The 19,464-nt window shown below is 30.8% G+C and overlaps 1 protein-coding gene across 1 annotated transcript; it reads left to right on the forward strand.

Annotated features, from left to right (window-relative positions):
* The first annotated feature begins 486 nt into the window (after nt 1-486).
* Nucleotides 487-17,910, forward strand: LOC143043178 (uroporphyrinogen decarboxylase-like). Its single transcript, XM_076215600.1, has 10 exons — nt 487-640; nt 1,926-2,031; nt 8,187-8,272; nt 8,923-9,021; nt 12,976-13,137; nt 14,594-14,755; nt 15,053-15,190; nt 15,581-15,681; nt 16,154-16,220; nt 17,729-17,910. Exons 1-10 carry the CDS (start codon nt 617-619, stop codon nt 17,891-17,893), a joined length of 1,110 nt encoding a protein of 369 aa, XP_076071715.1. The 5' UTR covers nt 487-616; the 3' UTR covers nt 17,894-17,910.
* The last annotated feature ends 1,554 nt before the right edge of the window (nt 17,911-19,464 follow it).

Genomic DNA, 19,464 nt, shown 5'->3' on the forward strand with positions numbered 1-19,464 from the left:
ATTAACTAGCACATTTCAAATTTTGTATAAAGTCTATTCTTTGATTTCAAGACATAAAAATTTAAAAACTTAAAAATAGAAAAAGAACCTAAATCATTTTTGATTGTCTTTATAGAGTTTTAGAGGGGCAAGGACTTTTTTATAGATTTTTTTAGATGGGCAAGGACTTTTTTTTCAGAATTTAAAAGGATGGGCAATAACTTTTTTAATGAAACAATATTAATAATGCACCGGCCCATCCATCTGATAAATATTGAACAGTCCCTTAAAGGGATAGGACCACTATATTTGGTGTATGAAATGATATGTGGTGAACATGTGTGTCTAGTATGGTTTATCTGACCGTTATCTCATTTTTAATAGAACATTGATAATGTCAGTGATACTTGTATTGGTTGTATTAATTGGAATAATTAAATATTTGATTTCATTTGATATGGCGGACCTCTACGAAGACACCTTCGCACTGCAAGGTAGATTGTATCGCAATCTTCATTAACGGAAGTGAAAAGCCGAAAAGGGAGGTTATTCTACATGTAAACAACAACACGTTGACAGAATGTTCGTTTAAATATATCTCTGCTTACCTGCTTTTTCACAGAGAAAACAACCAGCCATGGCAGCGCCTTTGATAACACAGGTTTGATATTTCTTAACATCATTATATCGTCATAAATTATTTTTGTACCATATGTTTGAAAGTTTTAGTTTTCACCTACATTTGTATGTTCCTGTTTTCACAGATTACGTAAAATAACAAATTGTTAACTTGTATACCTAGCCCAAATTAGGTAAAACAACAAATTATAAACTTATTACTAGTCCAAATAATTATGATGTCAAAGCAAAATATTAGAATAGCCTTACATGATGTCATAATTATTTGGACTTACTTATACCATAAACAATGATAAAAGGTGAGGATTCAGAACAAATTTTGAGTCTTAAAAATGTAACAGAGTTGGCTTTAGATTTAAAGATTCTATTATGGTAAGGGATTTTTTTTTATATAATTTAATAAATGTCCTTGTGTATAACAAGTCCTATAATATAAGATTTTGAAGGTTCATATCATTTGCATTCAACTTTTTTGTAGAGGAGCATTATGGTTTCTGGTCAGTGGGTCCATTCGTCCATCTGTTTTTTCGTCCCACTTCAGGTTAAAGTTTTTGGTCAAGGTAGTTTTTGATGAAGTTGAAGTCCAATCAACTTGGAAACTTGGTACACATGTTCCCTATGATATGATCTTTCTACTTTTAATGCCAAATTAGAGTTTTTACCCCAATTTCAAGGGCCACTGAACATAGAAAATGATAGTGCAAGTGGGGCATCCCTGTACTTGGGACACATTCTTGTTTTTTACTATATTGATATGTTGAACGCCAAGGTCCACATTAAGTAAAAAGAAAAAATAACTAGATTAAAAACATTGAATGCATATGCATATGAACCTTTGGAGTCTTATATTATAGGATTTCCCGCATAACAAGAAAAACAGATAGACCTATTTTTTTAACTGTTAAGTAAAAGGTGTATTAAGTTGATAATCCACATCACCTTATTTTTATAAAGTTAAGCAGAAAGGACTTGTTTTTATAGTGGGTCAAATGAGGTGTTTACTCTCAATAGCAGTCACTATCTTATATAAAATATGGTAGTTTACCAATGATGGCGATCACTATCCTATATATAAAAAGTTTTAACTAAACAATCCCCTGTGATTAACCCAGGTCTATCTCCTTTTTTTTCTTTTTTTTTCTTTTCAAACAAAAACTTGTGCTTTCCTTACGTAGCTTTTCCCATCATATTTAACACCTATCTATCAGCATATCTTAAGCATTTCATTAAGGTTTTCTATCTTGATCCAAACTTAGGAAAAAGCCGTTCCCACAGTAGCTCTGTATTTATTTTTGTTTATTTTTTAGTTTTTCCCACCAATGAAAAACGATTTGATTTTACGGGCAGCAAAAGGAGAGAAAACAGAACGTGTTCCAGTATGGTTAATGAGACAAGCAGGCCGTTATCTTCCAGGTATTCAATCCCTTCATACCACATTTACATTCATAACTACATTTGTACTATCTATCTATCTTCATATTTCCGCACTCAGTCATAACTTTGACTATTACGTGCCATTGCATGCGTGGCTTATTTACAATTTAAAAGAAATAAATTTGCAGTAATATTACGTTACATTGCATTGGTGCTTAGAAAAAATAAATAAAGTAAAAATATAACAGTGATTTAATTATTTTTTTATTTTTTTTTGTGGATTGTTATCCTATATTTTTTGGTAAAACTATGTACATGTTTTTCTGTTTAGTCTGTTTTTTATGATATACATTTGACGTGAAACTGTACTTATGTATCCCGTCATACTTTGAACCACACCATTATTTTATTTATTATTATTACTTTTACTGTTAAATCTGGTTTTTGTTATATCTACTTTACGTGAGTCTGCATTTATGTATGCCGTCATACGACAAAATTATTTTGATGTCTACCTGTGCGAATTTAGAACGCGCAATTTTACACCAGTAATGAAAACCTTCTATCATTTATTTGTAGACTTTACATAGATAAATTCAGCCGTATTTGACGTGAAACTGTATTTATGTGTCCCGTCATACTTTGAACCACACCATTATTTTATTTATTATTTTTACTGTAAGTCTGTTTTTTGTTATATCTACTTTACGTGAGTCTGCATTTATGTATGCCGTCATACGACAAAATTATTTTTATGTCTACCTGTGCGAATTTCAAACACGCAATTTTACACCAGTAATGAAAACCTTCTTTCATTTATGGGTAGACTTTACATAGATAAATTCAGCCGTATAAGAAAAGCAAAATGAGAATGTTAAATTTGATGTATGCCTTTTTGTGCTACTTTGTTACATTTGTTGTTTATGTAGTGATATTAAGATGATAACACAATATTGACTGTTGTACCCCTATTTTTGACATTTTTACTCTTTGAGTATGTTTGTTTTGTTCATGCATCGTTGACAATGTAATGGAATTTGATGCGACTGTCATACAAGTGAGAGGTTTAGCTAGCTATAAAACCAGGTTCAATCCACCATTTTCTACATTAGAAAATGCCTGTACCAAGTCAGGAATATGACAGTTGTTATCCATTCGTTTGATGTGTTTGGACTTTTGATTTTGCCTTTTGATTTTTGATTTTCCTTTTTGAATTTTCCTCGGAGTTCAGTATTTTTGTGTTTTTACTTTTTACTACAACCAAGTCGATGTCAAGTTTCTTCCTAGAAGAAACTTTACTGCTGGTGGATTTTTCCCCGAGGGCATCATTAACTTGGTAGCTTTATGCAAGATGAATACAAATAATACTAAGAACAAACCGGCTGGGACGTCGCCCGGGTTACCAAGGTCCCCTTTTGCTACACGGAACACTGTAGCATTTGATTTGTGTGTTCCACGGAATATCCTCCGGGATACCCCTGATTTGACGTACGTTCAGCCAGAAGGTAATTACTACTTTAAAAATTCAGATACTTTTCATAAATTAAAGCCATGTTCCGTTAATATTTTCGACTGTTTGAATACACCTGCTACAAGTGAATCAACACCTATCATTTCTTCTTGTAAACACAATAAAGGAAAAAGGAGCACGTGTAAGACATGTGATATGTTAATCACGACTCCTGATTTCACCAGTAACTTAACAGGAAAAACGTATTATACTAAATCTTTCGAACCTCTGGACTGTTCCACGGACAATGTAGTGTATGGAATCGAATGTACTTTGTGTGGACTACTTTATGTTGGTGAAACTCGACAAACTTTACGTAAAAGGATGAATCAACACCGGTCTGATAATAAAGATCCGCAATTCAGGGTTCTTTATAACCACTTTAATCAACCGGACCATGATCCTTCGTTATCTATGAAAGTACGCATCATCGAGAAAATTTATCACCACACAAATAGTCCAGTACTTAGTACTCCTTTCCGAAAAGATAGAGAAAATTTCTGGATAAGGGAACTAGGTACTGCAATGCCATATGGTTGCAATGATAATGTCAAAGGAGTAGGAAATTTGTCAAGTCCAGCCTGCAGTGATGTTAATGTAATGAGTTTGTTTAATACTACCTTACGAAACCAACGTAGTCATGGACAAAAACGTTACCATCGGCCTAATGTAAAAAAGTCTTCCAAATCGAGATCGGCCTCTGGAAGCTTTGATGACCTTCTTTCTCATCTGCATCATCCGTTAGGGTTACATTACATTAGAACTATTCTTTTTTCACTGCCGGTTAATTTTCTAAAATGTTTGAGAGATTATGCACTTGACAAAGGAGGTACTAATACATTTTCTCCTATATACAGACTTGTCAGTATAATTTGTGATGTAGCTCTTTTCCGTCTCTTTAAACCAGTAAGATCGGAACCTTTAAATGAGGAAAAGAGGAAATTCCTTCCTGTTCACTTTAACAATAGAGGAATTGATGCAATCAACATCAGCAACGTTCTACATCACAAGGAGGTAACATCTAAAATTCCTATTTATTTTCAAAATCAGTCTGTTCCTATTGTATCCTACAGTTACACCAAAACCATTGCACCCAAAATATTTAACTATAAACAAGCATTACAGGACCTTGATTTAGAACAATACCTAAATAAACCTCTGACATGTGACTGTTCCAACTCGCCTTACAATTACAGCCCCTCTGGCCATGTTATTACTGGGGATCTAAACATAATTCAACATGAAAATCTCCGAAAGGTGATTTCTCGTGGTCCTAAGTTTAGAGAACCCCAACACATCAATTGGAACCATAACTTCAAAATAATTATGGATTCCATTGAGAACTATGCCAGAGCATGGGCTAAGCGAGAAGAAGTGCAACTGGACACTTTGTCAGAATGGGTCAAAACAATCAGGTCTCTGATAAAACGTCGCATTCATAAGTTGAAAAACTGTGTGAATGATCGACCTAAGTCCATTTTCAGTGACAAAGAGGCTGTGAAATGTCTATCATCTCTTCAAGATAAGTATGTTGTTGTTCCTGCGGACAAAGCTTCAAATAATATTGTCTTTGTATGTAAATCGTATTCCTACGAGTGTCTTATAAAAGAATTAGGAATAAATGAACACTCAGGTAATCCCACATACAAAAACATATCATTTGACAAGGATGAGATTTTGGCGAATCATAAGTCCTTCATGGCTTCTATGAACATTGCATTGAACAACAAATCGGAGGACTTACCTTGTTTGTATTGGATACCTAAACTTCACAAAATTCCGTACAAACAACGGTACATTGCCGGCTCATCTGCTTGTTCTACTAAAGAATTGTCCATTAGATTGACTAAAATTCTGTCCGCAGTTAAAGAGGGTCTTCAGATATACTGTGAAACTGTTTACTCACGTAGTGGTATTAACCATATGTGGATTCTGAAAAACTCTAAAGAACTTCTGGATAATTTTAAATCTCGGTCTTTTTCTGAAATTAGTTCTATTAAAACTTTTGATTTTTCAACCTTGTATACAACCATTCCCCATGTGAAATTGAAAACCCGTCTAAAAGAAATAATTCACAATGCTTTTCATCATAAAAATGGTAGCATACGCTATAAATTTATCACTTTGGGATACCATAAGGCATATTTTATTAATAAGGAACAAAAGGGTAAAACATACTACACAGAGGAACAAGTGATCAGTATGCTGGAGTTTCTTATTGACAACATATTTGTTGAATTTGGAGGTAGACTTTTTCAACAAATTGTCGGCATTCCTATGGGAACGAAATGTGCGCCTCTCCTTGCCAACCTCTTCTTATTTTCATATGAATCGGAGTTCCTTCAGACACTTGTCAAAAACAAGAAGATCAAAGAAGCCAGGTTATTTAATTTCACTTTCAGATATATTGATGATGTTCTTTCCATTAACAATCCGAACTTTTCTGATTGGATTCCATTAATATACCCACCAGAACTAGAAATTAAAGAGACCACAGACACGGCTTCCTCTGCCTCATTTTTAGACTTATACCTCGAATTTGACATACACAGTCATCTCAGTACCAGAATCTATGACAAACGAGACGATTTTAATTTTGAAATTATCAATTTCCCCCACCTTAGTAGTAATATACCAACTTCACCTGCATATGGAATATACATTTCCCAACTTATTAGGTATTCAAGAGCTTGCAGCTCCTATTCAGACTTTGTAAAACGTCACCAGTGTCTGAGCAGAAAATTGATGAACCAGGGGTATGTCAAAGAACGTCTCGTCCTTTTTCTAAAAAAGTTCATCGGAAGATACCCAGAACTTGTTGATAAATATTCCGTATCAACTTCACAAATAATACAAGATGGTCTTGAAGTATAGATTTTGCGTACTGACGTTTGTTATCATCTTAATTACGTATTATAGTATTCTTTTATATGTCTTTTTTAGATATTCATTTGAAGTGACTCTGTGGTTACGTAAAACAACATACTTTGAACGGCAAAATTATTTCATGTATTGATATTACTTTTACTTAAGGATCTTAACATACTATGAATGACTTAACTATTTTATTCAATAAGACTACTTTTTCTGTTTAGTCTGTTTTTTATGATATACATTTGACGTGAAACTGTACTTATGTATCCCGTCATACTTTGAACCACACCATTATTTTATTTATTATTATTACTTTTACTGTTAAATCTGGTTTTTGTTATATCTACTTTACGTGAGTCTGCATTTATGTATGCCGTCATACGACAAAATTATTTTTATGTCTACCTGTGCGAATTTCAAACGCGCAATTTTACACCAGTAATGAAAACCTTCTATCATTTATTTGTAGACTTTACATAGATAAATTCAGCCGTATTTGACGTGAAACTGTATTTATGTGTCCCGTCATACTTTGAACCACACCATTATTTTATTTATTATTTTTACTGTAAGTCTGTTTTTTGTTATATCTACTTTACGTGAGTCTGCATTTATGTATGCCGTCATACGACAAAATTATTTTTATGTCTACCTGTGCGAATTTCAAACGCGCAATTTTACACCAGTAATGAAAACCTTCTTTCATTTATGGGTAGACTTTACATAGATAAATTCAGCCGTATAAGAAAAGCAAAATGAGAATGTTAAATTTGATGTATGCCTTTTTGTGCTACTTTGTTACATTTGTTGTTTATGTAGTGATATTAAGATGATAACACAATATTGACTGTTGTACCCCTATTTTTGACATTTTTACTCTTTGAGTATGTTTGTTTTGTTCATGCATCGTTGACAATGTAATGGAATTTGATGCGACTGTCATACAAGTGAGAGGTTTAGCTAGCTATAAAACCAGGTTCAATCCACCATTTTCTACATTAGAAAATGCCTGTACCAAGTCAGGAATATGACAGTTGTTATCCATTCGTTTGATGTGTTTGGACTTTTGATTTTGCCTTTTGATTTTTGATTTTCCTTTTTGAATTTTCCTCGGAGTTCAGTATTTTTGTGTTTTTACTTTTTATGCAGTTTTTATAATATTTGTGAAAGAGTAGATATAGAAATCAGCTCTTTGAAGCTAAAGGTATATAGAATTAAATTGCAATTTAAACAAATTATCTTACAATTAGAGATATATTCAATGTCTTATAAAGTTGTAAATATTATCATTAAATTAAGTTGCTGGATATACATATTTGTTTTTGATTCCTCTGTCTATCTATCCACTTTTAAGAAAAGCATTTACTGGTACCTCTATTTTAGCTCACTTGTTCCAAATGGTCCATGTCACGCCCTGTAAGTCTTTCTCATCCCTTAGAAATGTTTTATAAATATTATCATCTTTGACTCCAATGGACATTTGTAACCATACTAGGTCACTATCACACATAAATTATTTGAAATCAAATTGTAATTTAATTTTTATCCCTGTCTTTCAACTTACTTGCGTTTTGTGATGTCTTAAAACACGAGCAGTAATTCAATTGTCTGTGTCTTCTGACACTTAAATTTGGAAATATAAGTAAACATAATATCAGTACATTTTCAGAAATTCGAATTTGCATGACTGTGTACTACACATGCAAAGTAACTGAGTTTGGAACATATGATATCTTCTCAATAAAACTGTTTAATCTTACATGTAGCTGTACTGATGTCAGTATAGTAAAAAGTATTTCTTTCTTTTCAGAATACAACCAATTTAAGAAAGATAATTCTGTTTCATTTTTTGAGATGGTTAGAACACCTAGTATGGCCTGTGAAATCACTTTACAGGTAATTTAGAAATAAGACTTTAGGATATGATCACAAAAATATTGCAGTCTTGATTAGAAATAGGATTTGGTAAAGGGATGTCATGAAAGTCTTTTTGTAGATATATTTAATTGGATTCACTTTTGCAAGTGTATAAAAAAAATGTTGGTTTTATGTCTATTAACATATTCAGTTAAGGATCCATCTAGAATTTCTCCATTTTTGATTACAGACAAAAGATATGGGAAAACTCTACATGACTGAAAAACTATGGTTATTCCTTGAGAGAAAATATAATGTTAACCTTGAACTGTACATTAGATGAGTTCTCATACTTAATAACAGATAAATTTCATGTAAATTTTATTCTGGAATAGAACATTTTAGATGTTACTTGTTCAATCCTTACAAAAACAGAGGCAAATTTAGAGGGGGCCAGGCCCAACCCTCTATTGTGGAAAAAAATTGGTTGATTGTAAAGGAAATCACTAAAAGCATGACTAGAGCAGACCCTATCTTAGGCATTGATTATTCATAATTTGTTATATTTTAACTCCTATAATAGCTTTTTTGTTTGAGCTCTTAGACTATTGTTTTCTCTTTTCTATTTTTTTTTACATTTTATTTTCTATTCTATCCAGACTCTCACATTAATATTAATTTTATTGCAGCCATTGAAAAGATTTGACCTTGATGCAGCCATCATTTTCTCAGACATTCTGGTGATTCCTCAAGCCTTAGGAGTTGGCATAGAAATTGAAGACGGGAAGGTAAGAACATTAATTGGGTCTTTTTGTTCATTTTCATTAGAATAACAATTCAATTCAATTCAATATTTTATTTATGTCTCACCTTATGTATAAAATTACACAATTCATCTATAAAAGATACATTTTGTATACATAAGCCAATCTGTACAGATTTATGAGAGATGATAATTAACTAAAACAATATTTATGTACATAATAAATAATAAACCTGAATGGTAAAATTATATAACAAAAGTAGTAAATCATTATTTATATATATCTTTATTCTCAATAAACCATCATTTTGACAAGGTATAGAGAAATATATAGTACAATATTTACAATATATACAATATTCAATAAATACAATTAGTACAAGACATGTTACAAAATAATTAATAGGGGTGACGTCACACTAGATAAAGCCAGGAGTTTACACAGATTTATTTATAATTTTAATAAATTTGCAGAGTTTAATCAACTTTATTTTTTTTTTGATGACATTAATAATTTATACTTTAAAATATTTGGCTTTGTGTAGCTGTACTTTTCTATGTAATTTTTCCTCTCCTGTTCAAAAAATTGGCATTCCAAAATAAAGTGAAATTCATCCCCAAGTTCATTGTTTTTACACAGAGTACAGTTTCTATTTTGTCTGCTGGTGTTTAACCATCTACCAGCTTCAATGGGTAATTTATGATTCGTCGTTCTAAATCTGCAAAATTCTACAAGATTTTTGTTATCTAAAATATCTAAATAAGCTTCAGAACTAAAATTATCTTTAAATACTTTGTAATTTACAGCTTTTGGTGATTCTTCTAACAGTAAGTGCCAATTCTGTTCAAATTGATCTTTAAGGTTTCTACTAACTGTAAGACGTAGCCAATTCAAATTAATAAAAGTTTGTGAATTCCAAATATATGTTAAGCAACATTCATTCAAAATATTTTTTATGTTATCTAACCATAAAAATTTATCTCCATTTACAAATGACAATTGAAAACATAAGTTATAGACAATTTTTGACAATTTTGACTCCTTTCCAGAAATAATTTTACCCCAGAATGATATCATTCTATTTTTTATATCAATTTCTAAAGGATATCTTCCAAGTTCGCCATATATCATATACGATGGTGTAGAAGATTTTAAATGTAAAAGCAATTTGCAAAATTTTAGGTGGACTTTTTCGATTATTTCGTTATTGCTAAAACCCCATACTTCGCACCCATATAATAAAATAGGCTTTATCATCTTATCGAATAATTCTAGTTGCGCTTTGATTGAAAGTCTGTGGTTTCTGCCTAATTTTAGAACCTTGTAGAAAGCCTTCGTAGCTTTATTAGCTATGGACTGTTTCGCTTTCTTAAAATTCCCACTTCTAGCTAAGTCTATCCCTAGATAATTAAAACTATTCACTATTTCTAATTCTGTTCCGTTCAAATTGAAATTTAGATTTCTTGGAAGTGTTCCTTTAGAAAACACCATGATTTTACTTTTATCTGCATTTACTTTCAGTTTCCATAAAGTACAATAATCTTGAAATGAGTCAAGTTGCTTTTGGAGATCTGCAGCTGATTCTGCCATTAGCACAGTATCATCAGCATACAAAATTACAAATAATTTCAAATATGTATTAAGTTTGATTTCATTTTCGTTAGTTATCGTTTGAAGACCATCTAAGTTACAGTTTGATAAATATGACTCGAGTTCGTTCATAAATAAGGCGAAAAGAAATGGAGATAAGTTTTCCCCTTGGCGTACCCCGTTACTACACGGGGAAAATTCTGACTTACAATCATTATAAGAAATACAAGACTTTGTACCGTTATACATATTTACAATTATATTATACATGTTACCGTTCATATTATTCACTAGCAACTTGTACCATAGTCCATCCCGCCAAACTTTGTCGAAAGCCTTTTCAAAATCAATAAAAGCGCAAAACATTTTTTTCTTTTTGTTTTTTAAAATTTCAAAAAAGTTAAAAATTATAAACAAATTATCGGTTGTTGAATAGCCCTTACGAAATCCACATTGATTTTCGTTCAAGGTAAGAAATTCGTCTGAGAACTTAGTTAATCGCTCACTCAAAATTGCAGTAAAGAGTTTCCCGAGGCAGCTTAAAATTGTGATTGGTCTATAATTTTTTGGGTCCATTTTGTCACCTTTGTTTTTGAAAAACGGTTTAATATTTCCAATCAGCCAACCATCTGGGACAACACCTGTTACAAAAATGATATTAAATAGTTGTTCGTTAATATCTTAGAATATAGTTTCTGTTGACTTGATATATTCATTTACAATAAAATCTTCTCCTGGGGACTTATTATTTTTTAATTTTTTAATACATTTTTTAATTTCGTCTTTTGAAATGTTTCTATTTATACTTTCGTTCAGACGATTAATATCGTTAGGGTCAATATATGGTATGTTAAAAGTCTTGCTTGTCATTTGGTTCCTCATTTAAAGATTTAAAACATTTAAAAAGTTTTTCCATGGGAATGTCGGGTTGCTCCCGGTTTTTCCCATTTTTTAATTGTTTCCAGAATTCTTGTGAATTATTTGATTTTAAATTTTTAATTTTCCTTGACAACTTTCTTTTGTGATCAAGAATAGCTTGATCCATAACTTTTTTTATATCTTTTATCAGCTTGTTTCAAGTCTTGAAAATTTTTATCTGTTCTATTTGTTTTGAATTTTCTTTTACGTTTTCTAAAATTTTGTCTCTCAAAGTGACAGTCGTCATTAAACCATTCTTTTTTCAATTTTCCAAGTTTCTTTTTACCTTTTTTCTTAGAATTAGAAAATTTACAAGTTCCAAATGTGGATTTCGCAGATTTACAGAATATTGAACATAAATGGTCAAGTAAGGTATTAATTTTTGTTTTATCAACTGACGAGTACTTTTTACTAAAATCTAGGTTTCCACTTTCAACTTCGTCTAATAGTATCTTTAATTCATCAACTTTGCCTTGTTCAATCTGATCTTTAAATTCATGACATTTTTCATTATCCCATTTCTTAATTTTTTCAGTAAATGTTTGACAATTACGATTTTCCGCCGTTTCCTCTACATTTTTCAGTGATAACCCCGACAATGAAATTGCAAGTGCACAATGAACATCTGAATAAAAATGACTAAAATCAAGTACAGAAAAATTTTTAAAATATTTCAATAAACTTGTAGAACTTATACAATAATCTACAATGCTAGCATTTTTACATGTTAACTTTCCTGTCATTCTGTCTTCACCTATTCTACCATTTACAATAAATAAGTTATTTCCTTTGCAAAAATCTAAAATTTTGTTTCCGTACCTGTTTCTTATCTATAGGGTCTAAACTATTTCTTTATCGTGGTATATTCAATAAGTCAAGCGTTAAAACATTGTTTTCTACAAAATTCGCTGCATTATTTCCATGCATATTTACAATATAAAACTTCTCAGCGTCTTTTCAGAATAAAATTACAGGTTTTGGCACATAATCTTATAATATATTGATTGGAAAATAAAAAAACATTTTCTGACAATCTGTAAAACTATTAAAATGTTCATCAATTATAAGAGACTCAGTAAAAAGAACTTGTCTAAGATCATTTTAAACAGGACAATGTAAAATAACATGATATTCATTTTCAATAGTATTAAATGAATAAAAACTACATGTATAGAGATCAGATTTTTTATTTAGGCATTGTAAATATATCAATGCAAGAGCGTTTCAAGAAAAATCGATTAAAAAAAGAACTTTATAATTAGAAATTCAATATTTTCTACTAATGATTTATAATGTACATGTAGTAATTGTATGCAGAAATCTATTTCATTTATATATTTTTCTTTTACTTTTTGTAATAAAAGTATTTTGAATAGATTAAATAATATGGTTTTGGATATTTAACATAGAATACTCAAAACTCTCACTGTCAATACATTAATTAAAAGTTTTTTTCTTTTATTTCTTCAGGGTATGATATTTGATTTTCTACTTAACACCCCAGAAGATCTGAACAAACTTAACACTGTAGTAGATGTAACACAAGAGTTACATTATGTGATGGATGCTATCACTCTAACAAGACAGACACTTGAAGGGAAAGTCCCTTTAATTGGTTTTGCTGGTGCTCCTGTAAGTACTTAACTTAATAAGATAGAATAATATTTAGGTTGGTTATTAGGGAATGGAAAAGGGGGCAATTAATCAGTATTGTTATTTTCATGCTTTACTGAGGCCACAAAATGAATTTCTAATGAAAGCATGTTTTTTTTAATTTTTGGGTGCAAGCCTTGATACAAAATTGAATATAAAGAACACTCTAGACAAAAGTTTTTTTTTAACAAGGTTCATTAATTAACATCCATAACTCAATTATAATTTAATAATAGGAGATAACAAAAAGCTGCAAGAGAAAAGAAACATAGTTCTTTCTTTCCTATATATTTGCTTCTCTCAGGAAAAACTTTTATCCATAGAACTATAGATAATACTATCAATACTTCAAAATAATATATATGTCTTAGTTGGTCTTTCACTTATCATAATTTATATTTTTTTGCAATAGATGAAAGTAAATTTTCTACTAATTTGTTATGAGCAAACTTAAAACTAAAAAGTTAACAACTCAAAAGTATCAAAATCTGTAGTTTAAAGAAACAAGAGTCTTTAAACAGCATACTGCCAGTATAACATACATAATTAACAAGTTTAATTTTAGTTTTTAACTATGTAAAATCGTCATTCTAATCTGTTGCTGGTGACGTGAAACACTGGTATGTGCATTGTACTTAGAGATGAGAAAGACAAATAAGAATAGAATTATTTCTTATGTACTTGATTACATATTGTTACCGTATTATTATAGTATTAATGAATGGGTGTTTTTATAATGGCCCTGTTATATGTCCAAGGTCTGTAATAATGGTTGAGGAAGTCTGTAATGGCCAGAGGCAATGCCGAGGGCCATTACAGACATCCTCGGCCATTATTACAGACCGAGGACATAGAACAGGGCCATTATAAAAACACCCATTTCTTAATACATTTATTAACCAACTGAACAAAAGTGTAATGTATTAACCAACTGAACAAAAGTGTAATGTATTAACCAACTGAACAAAAGTGTAATGTATTAACCAACTGAACAAAAGTGTATGTGTTGCTGCCAACTTGATGTACCCTCTTACTCTTTTAATGACAGTTTAGTTTGAAAAAAAAATATTTGTACTTCACCATTATAAAGCTTTTAAATATACCAAATATCCAAGATATTAAGTTAAAAGAAGTTATGTGTTGAAAAACAGGATGAACAGTGATCCCTTTATATGGTTCTTTAATGATGGTTGCTGGTTACTAAATAAAATAAAACACAAAAAGGTATTATACTCTTTACAACTTATTTTATTAACTTTATTAAAAACCCTAACTGGGCTTAATACAGACAAACTGGGCATTAATACAGGGCCATTACAGAAAATATGTAATTTTTAATAAACAGTCATTTTTGGCTATAATGTACTTAGTTGGTTTATAAAAAGATGTAATGTCTTCATGATAAAATAATCAAGTGTTAAATATTATTTGCTAGTGGACTATAATGAAGTTCATGATAGAAGGTGGTTCATCATCTCCATTACCCAAAGCTAGGAGATGGCTGGTTCAGTATCCTGATGCTAGTCGACAACTCTTACAACTCTTAACATCTAAAACTGTGGATTATCTGGTAGCTCAAGTCAAAGCTGGTGCTCAAGTAAGTATTTGTATTGTACTTGTATTTTAAAAGTACATTTTTGTATCTATGATATTTGTTTATGGTGCATACTGTATGAAAAGTTTATGATTTAAAAAAAAAAGAGAAATGAAGAATATTTATATTGAGTGGACATAATATAAAACATTAAACTTGCATTACAAACTATTAAGGATTTATTACAAAGACAGTTATCCCATTTAAAAACCAATAGATTCATTCTTAGAGAAGGGGGAAAATTGTAGCTTGTATGTAGTTATTAACAAAATTGTGACTTTTTTATTTATTTTTAATTAGTTATTACAAGTGTTTGATAGCTGTGCCGGAGAGTTAGGACCATATCAGTTTAATAAGTTTGCCCTACCATATCTCAGAGAAATTGCTTATTGTGTTAGGGAAAAGTTAAATGATCAGCACATTGAACTGGTTCCAATGGTAAGTAAATAAGAATTATCTCCCATGTGAAAGTAATATTTATCTAGTTCATTTTATAAAAGGAGTTATCTCCCATTGGTATGGATAAGAAATAATGTAGAAAAGGCTGAATGACATATAATTATTCCTGTGGCTATCTCATGTTTAAATTTAATTCTGTAACATGTTGAAGTTGTGAATCTGTTGTTATTGAATTGTTTGACATTTGTATTCACATATACAGAACTTGGGAACTTGGTTATTTACAAGCAAAATTTATGACCTTTATGTAATTGTAACTACAATGTACATTGTAAACATTCCACATTGATAAGTAAGAAATACATGTATTATAAAACAACCCATCAAGACTTAAATCATATTATTCATTTTCAATATGTTTCATTATAGACTGTATTTGCAAAGGATGCACATTTTGCTCTTGAAGACTTGTCTAAATGTGGTTATGATGTAGTGAGTATAGACTGGACCATCAAGCCTGCACATGCAAGGTATGTTTTTAATTTTGACTAAAAAGAAAATATTTCATAAAAATTCAGAACAAAAGAGGATTTTATGGATCACATTACAAGTTATAAAGTTTTCTCATAACATAAATGTATGTTACATTGTTATAAGAAATTTCTTCAAAGTAAAATTTCTGTAAAAATATGAAAAACAAGGTAAAAAAAAGCAAATGTGCTATCCTAATTATTGATGGGTGTTATGTGGTTAGTTTTGATAATTCATTATTTAGATTCAGTTTCAGTTTCACAGCTCATACTATTCAAAACAGCTGAAAAATTATTTTAGAAATGATATATAAATGATTAAACTTGAGAAAATGTAAAATGATACAACACATTTGATCATGTGTATAAGTTTGGTATAGCCTGTCTCATTACAAATTAGTTTTACCCACTTTTATACTTGTACTGATTGAAAGTAATTAATATGATATCTTTGTATGTATGCTTTTTGTAGGCGAATGATTGGTTCAAGAATAACAGTTCAAGGGAACTTGGACCCAAGTATGATGTATGCTTCTCCGGTAATACAAATTGAATTTTTATCATTTCTGTCTATATTATATTTATTCAATGATGAGCTAAAAACTTATTCTTTGGATCTGCAACTTATAACTTCTTGCCAACTATTTTGAGCTAGGAAGTTTTAGCATCTGTGAGTTGCTCTGAACTGAATTGTGGCTTAACATTTACAGGCAATACTTTTTATGCCTTGGCAACACATGTTAGGGATCACTTCTACCTTCTTGCATTGTCATCATTGTCTTTGCAACATTTGATTTCTGAATCTGACAATCCCTAAATACTCTCAATGTGTTGTATTAGTTACCCTAAATACTCTCAATGTGTTGCATTATTTACCCTAAATACTCTCAATGTGTTGCATTAGTTACCCTAACTACTCTCAATGTGTTGTATTAGTTTAGTTACCCTAAATACTCTCAATGTGTTGTATTAGTTACCCTAAGTACTCTCAATGTGTTGTATTAGTTACCCTAAATACTCTCAATGTGTTGCATTAGTTACCCTTAATACTCTCAATGTGGTGTATTAGTTACCCTAACTACTCTCAATGTGTTGCATTAGTTTAGTTACCCTAAATACTCTCAATGTGTTGTATTAGTTACCCTAAATACTCTAAATGTGTTGTATTAGTTACCCTAAATACTCTCAATGTGTTGTATTAGTTACCCTAAATACTCTCAATGTGTTGTATTAGTTACCCTAAATACTCTCAATGTGTTGTTACCCTAAATACTCTAAATGTGTTGTATTAGTTACCCTAACTACTCTCAATGTGTTGCATTAGTTTCGTTACCCTAAATACTCTCAATGTGTTGTATTAGTTACCCTAAATACTCTCAATGTGTTGTATTAGTTACCCTAAATACTCTCAATGTGTTGTATAAGTTACCCTAAATACTCTCAATGTGTTGTATTAGTTACCCTAAATACTCTCAATGTGTTGTATTAGTTACCCTAAATACTCTCAATGTGTTGTATTAGTTACCCTAAATACTCTCAATGTGTTGTATTAGTTACCCTAAATACTCTAAATGTGTTGTATTAGTTACCCTAACTACTCTCAATGTGTTGCATTAGTTTAGTTACCCTAAATACTCTCAATGTGTTGTATTAGTTACCCTAAATACTCTCAATGTGTTGTATTAGTTACCCTAAATACTCTCAATGTGTTGTATTAGTTACCCTAAATACTCTCAATGTGTTGAACGAAAAAAAGATTGAACTTAAGTAATGTTTAGTTATTGTAATGATATTTGTGAATTTTATCTCCAGTAGAATATTGTATGACACATCTTTTCAAGGGATGATATCTACTTTTATTATATGACATCAATTAAAAAATCATATTAAGAAACTGATAGCGTCATTAATTTAATTGATTTTATACACAGTGCAATAATGAGGAATATCACATACTAACTTATGTTTATGTTTTATAGAGAATATAACAATTCTATACACTCTGATAAATTTCTAGATTTTTACCAGTAACTTTTTTCATTTACAGGATGATTTGAAGCATGAAGTGAAAACTATGGTGGAAAAGTTTGGTACACAGCGTTATATTGCTAACTTAGGACATGGAGTACATAAAGATATCAACTTTGAAAATGTTAAAACTTTTGTTGATGCTGTTCACATGTATTCAGAGGAAATAAATGCTACTTTATAAAAAAATTCTAATAGTCATTTATTTGTTGTTATTGGCTGCCTGCCGTATACTTATCATTAAACCAAATGTCCATCAGTAACAACCCAGTGAAATTTCAACCACTTGAAAAATTGTAAACACACAGTGAAATGTCTTTTTTATATTAAACTCAAATACAATCTCAACACTTCTTAAAATTCTTCCTCATATTCTTAAATCATTTTAGATTATTGCTAGGTAATATGTTAAAACTTCTCAAATCAACATTTCAGGGTCAGTTCTCTGCGGAGAATAGTCTTTCTTTGGATTACACGTGGAAAAAATCTTAAAACTTGACCATGTTGTGAATCAAAATATAGCTATTTTGATACTTTTAATAATTTTCATGCACTACAGGAATAAAGTCATCTAATAATATAGGGTTATTGCATGCATATTGGTGAATATTGTCATTTGTAGAATTTTATATAGCACGAGCTTGCGAGTGCAATATGTTTTACGAGGGACAATATTCCCCAATATTCATGCAATAACCCTTTTATTGTATAGCAATATAATATTTGAAAGTAAAAAATGGTTTAAACTACAATTTTGTCGTTGATGACGTCATGAATTTTGAAGATTTATTGCACTAGTGCAATATTAGAATTTATTGCATGCTAACTTTTGGTTACTTCCTGAGGGAAATATTATATTGCTATGCAATAATAACATATCTTACACAAGATATTTGAGTGTTCTTAAGCACTGTTATCGTAAAAGTCAAAATATTCTTGGTGCCTCTGTGGCTGAGTGGTCTAAGTAGTCGAACTACTGTATCGCTATCCTGTCAACACTGCAGTTGTGAGTTTTAATCCAGCAAGTGGTGTGTGCTTTTGACTCTGATCTTGATTGAATAGGATTGTCAGTTTACCTAACGAAGATGTGGTTCTCTCCTTGCACTGCGGCTTCAACCATTAATAAAAACTGAATACCACAAAATAGAGTAATATTGCAAAAACAAAGGGTGTTAAGATCAATCAATCAAGATATTGTTCCAATCATTACATATTTCCGCAACAACAAAAAAACTGTGTTATAAGATACAAATTACAAGGGACTGGTGAATATATATGTACATATACAAAGAGTTTCAGTCTACAGTTTGATAAAAAGGATACAGCATAATAAAATAAGGATTTTACATGTTTGTGAGTACTCAATCCTTCAGCTCCTTAAACTAAACTACGACTGGTGTAACAAAATTCGGATTTTACATGTTTGTGAGTACTTAATCATCTATCTCCTTACACTTAAACTAGAACTGGTCAAACAAAAGTAGGATTGAACATTTTTGTGAGTACTCAATTCTCTAGTTCCTTTCTCTAAACAAGGACATGTGAAACAAAAGTATGATTTTACATGTTGGTGAGTACTTCATCTTCCAGCTACTCAAACTAAACAAGGACTGGTGAAACAAAAGTTTGATTTGACATTTGTAAGTAGTCATTCCATCAGCTCCTTTCTCTAAACAAGGACTGGTGTAACAAAAGTTGGGTTATACATGTTTGTGAGTACTCAACCTTTCAGCTCCTTCCTCCAAACAAGGACTA

The sequence above is a fragment of the Mytilus galloprovincialis genome, chromosome 1, assembly GCF_965363235.1.
Source record: "Mytilus galloprovincialis chromosome 1, xbMytGall1.hap1.1, whole genome shotgun sequence".
NCBI classification, from domain to species: Eukaryota; Metazoa; Mollusca; class Bivalvia; order Mytilida; family Mytilidae; genus Mytilus; species Mytilus galloprovincialis.